The sequence below is a fragment of the Corvus brachyrhynchos genome, unplaced genomic scaffold (assembly GCF_000691975.1).
Source record: "Corvus brachyrhynchos isolate BGI_N302 unplaced genomic scaffold, ASM69197v1 scaffold85, whole genome shotgun sequence".
Classification (NCBI taxonomy): Eukaryota; Metazoa; Chordata; class Aves; order Passeriformes; family Corvidae; genus Corvus; species Corvus brachyrhynchos.
In genome coordinates, this window is record NW_008238634.1 from 1,047,452 (window position 1) to 1,050,759 (window position 3,308).

The following is a 3,308-nucleotide window of genomic DNA, read 5'->3' on the forward strand; positions in this document are numbered from 1 at the left end:
GCTCCCCCTGTGCCGCGCCCCCCACCAGCCGCGGCACGGCGGCCGCGTCCCTGCGGCTGGACGTGAGAGGTGAGGTGTCCCCGAGTGCCCAGCTGGGGTTATCCCAATGGGAACGGCGCTCTGGGAGCATTCCTTGAGTCCCCAATGTCCCTTCTCAGGGGTCACGGTGACGGTGGAGCCCTCGCAGGAAGTCGCCGAGGGCACCAAGGCCACCGTGAGCTGTTTGGCCACCGCGTGGGGGGACAAAGGTGTCAACTACACGTGGTACCGGGATGGGCGGTGGCTTCGGGAGGGACCATCCGGCTCCTTCATCCTTGGCCACGTGTCCAGTGCCGATGCCGGCTCCTACCAGTGCCAGGCCAGCGGGACGTGGGGCACGGCCACCTCCGTCCCCGTCAGCCTCAGTGTCCTCTGTGAGTGTCCTCCGGTGTCACCAAGCAGGACAAAGCCCAGGACACGCTGGGTGTCCCCAGCCCGTGCCACTTGTGTCACCTCCGCGTTTCCTCCTCCTGCCCTGCTCCTCTCCCTTTGGGGATTTCGGTTCTTTTTTTAGTTGGATTTGGAGCCAAAATGCTCCAAAACTGAGGAATTCTCCGGTTGGGTGTGGAACGAGGGGCTGGGGAGCGTGGGAAGCCACCAGCACGGGGATGCATGGGTTGGGGATGATCCAGGATGGAGAAGGGATGAGTTAGGAAGCTCTTGGTGACCCAAGGAAGGGGATTTGGGGTTTTTTTTAGGATTGACCCTTCAGAAGTTGGATTTGGATCCAAAAAGCTCCAAGTTGGGGGATTTTCCAGCTGGGAGTGGGACCAAAGAACTGGAGAAGGTGTGAAGCCTCCAGCCCTGGATAATCTGGGATGGAGGAGGGATGCGTTAGGAAGCTTTGGGGAAGGGGACTTCGGGATTTTTTCTGGGATTGGACCCTCAAAAGTTGGATTTGGATCCAAAAAGCTCCAAGTTGAAGGATTTTCCAGCTGGGTTTGGGAGCAAAGGGCTGGAGAGGATGCGAAGATGGTCCAGGATGGAGAAGGGATGAGTTAGGAATCCCCTTGGCGACTGGGGAAAGGGGATTTGGGGTTTTTATAGGATTGGCCCCTCTACAGTCAGATTTGGAGCCAAGAAGCTCCAAGTCGGGGGGATTCTCCAGCTTTGGGGTGCTGAAACAAGGACTGGAGAGGGTTTGCATCCCCCAGCCCTGCGATGAGCAGGATGGGACAGATCCAGGGATGCTTTAAACCACTTTTGGTGGCCACCTAGGCCAGCTGGGGGCCGTCCCACTCTCCCTGTCCCACTGCCACCCTCCCTGTCCCCTCACAGACCCTCCCCGGGCCGTCTCCGTGAGCACCTTCCTGGAGAACCGCAGCGGGCGCGGGGCCATCGTGTTGTGCACGGCCGACAGTCACCCACCCTCCTCGCTGGCCCTGTACCACCAGGGCCACCTCCTGGCCACCAGCCTGTCCCCCGCTGCCACCCCGGGGGTCCGGGCCATCCCCTCGCACAACGCCCTGCGCGTGGAGCTGGTGGGGACAGGGGCTGGGGGACGCTACATCTGCGTGGCCACCAACGCCCTGGGCAACACCACGGCCAGCGCCGACTTCGATGTCCACAGTGAGTGGGGCCGGACCCTCTGCAGGTCCATGGGAATCCCCCCACCCAAAAAAAACCCCATCCCTGGAAGCGGGAAATGGAATGGGATGGCGCTGGAGGGTCCAAATTGAGGGAGGAGGTGGCTTGGGGCCTGTCCCCGGGGGACACCCACCTTGCCAGGGTGCCAAAGGGTGTCATCCACTTTGACTGGCACCCCAGTGTCCCCTTCACCCCTTTTGGGGGACACCCCGAGGTCTGGGGGTGTCCCCACGGGCACTGACCCCGCTCTGTCCACAGCTCTCAGCCACCTGCGGACCTTCACCATCCTGGCCTGGCTGCTCATGGCCATCATGGCCGTAGTCATCGTGGCCCTGCTGGCCGTGAAGGTGTGGCCCAGGTGATGTCCTGGAGGGGTGGGGTGGGGGGACAGGGACCCCAAGATGACACAGGGACCCCGGGGTCAAGGGACAGGGACTCTGGGGTGGGGGGACAGGGACCTTTGTGTGGGGACAGGGATTCTGAGGTGGGGAGATGGGGATCTGGGGTGGCACAGGGACCCCGCGGTCAGGGGAGAGAGACCCCGGCATCAGGACAAGGACCTTGGTGTCGGGACAGGGACGCCGGGGTGGGACAGGGACCCCCGGGGTCAGGGGACAAGGGACTCTGGCATCAGGACAGGGACCCCAGAGTCGTAGGACAGGGATGTCAGGGTGGTGGGACAGTGACCCTGGCATTGTCACAAGGACCCCGGGGTGGTGGCACCTGGCCCCAGGGCTGAGCCAGCCCCTGGCAGCTCCCCGTGCTCCCTTCCAGGATCAGGAAGTTCCGGAGCTGGTCCGGTGCCGAGGACACCCTGGAGCTGAGGAGCAAACAGGAGCTGCCACAGCTGGGGACCTCGGTGGGGACAGCGCTGGGGACATCAGTGGGGCCAGCTCTGGCGTCCCCTGAGCTGCCAGGGGGTCCCTTCCGGGAATCTGTGGTGTGGGAATGGGATGTGGATCCAGGATCCAGCCCAGCCCGGCTGCCCCATGGTGCCACCACAGCTGTGGCTGGAGGTGATGAAGGGACAGGAGGGGCAGAGCCTCCTGGGGAACCCAAATCCCTGTCCCAGCCTCATTCCAAAGGGTTTCCATGGCACAGATGGATGCTGACCCCTCCAGGGATGCTCCTCAGTCCCCATGGAGTGTCCCAGTCACGGGCAGGGTGTCCCCAGCCATGGACAGGGTGTCCCCAGCCATGGACAGGGTGTCCCCAGCCACCCCCAACCTTTTCCAGGTGGATGGAGCATCTTGACCTGGCAGCTCTTGGATCCCAGACCAGCTGTGCCACTGGAATTTCCCAATCCTGGCTGGATCCAGGGATTCCCCCAGCCCCATTCCAGCCCCTCGTCCCTTCCTGATGGATTCTGGTCACCACCACCACCTCACGTGCCAGGCACCGGTGACAGCTCCGAGCTGGGAAATCCCGGGAAAACAGTAAAATCAAACCTCCCGGTGCTGGGAACATCCTGTTTGTCACCACCGTGCCCCTGTCCCTTTTCCCTGCCATCCATCCTGGTGTCCCCTTGGAGACGGGAACAGAGGGGTCTCCAGGCCACCCGTGTCCCCTCGATGCCCGGGATGAGGGGATCTGGGGCTGGGGCCAGTGGCAGCTGGGCCGTGTCCCCTCTGGCCGTGTCCCTGTTGCCATTAGAGGTCACTCTGCGGCCACCTTGCAACTGG

The 3,308-nt window shown here is 63.1% G+C and overlaps 1 protein-coding gene across 1 annotated transcript in view; it reads left to right on the forward strand.

The window, feature by feature from the left end:
• SIGLEC1 (sialic acid binding Ig like lectin 1) overlaps positions 1 to 3,104 on the forward strand; it is an 18,311-nt gene extending 15,207 nt beyond the window's left edge. Inside the window, exons 19-24 of the mRNA XM_017737378.1 lie at positions 8 to 69; positions 159 to 413; positions 1,318 to 1,608; positions 1,885 to 1,984; positions 2,401 to 2,470; positions 2,860 to 3,104. Of these exons, the coding sequence (XP_017592867.1) occupies positions 8 to 69; positions 159 to 413; positions 1,318 to 1,608; positions 1,885 to 1,984; positions 2,401 to 2,470; positions 2,860 to 2,880 (799 nt within the window). The 3' untranslated portion in view covers positions 2,881 to 3,104. The remainder of the gene's footprint in view (positions 1 to 7; positions 70 to 158; positions 414 to 1,317; positions 1,609 to 1,884; positions 1,985 to 2,400; positions 2,471 to 2,859) is intronic.
• The last annotated feature ends 204 nt before the right edge of the window (positions 3,105 to 3,308 follow it).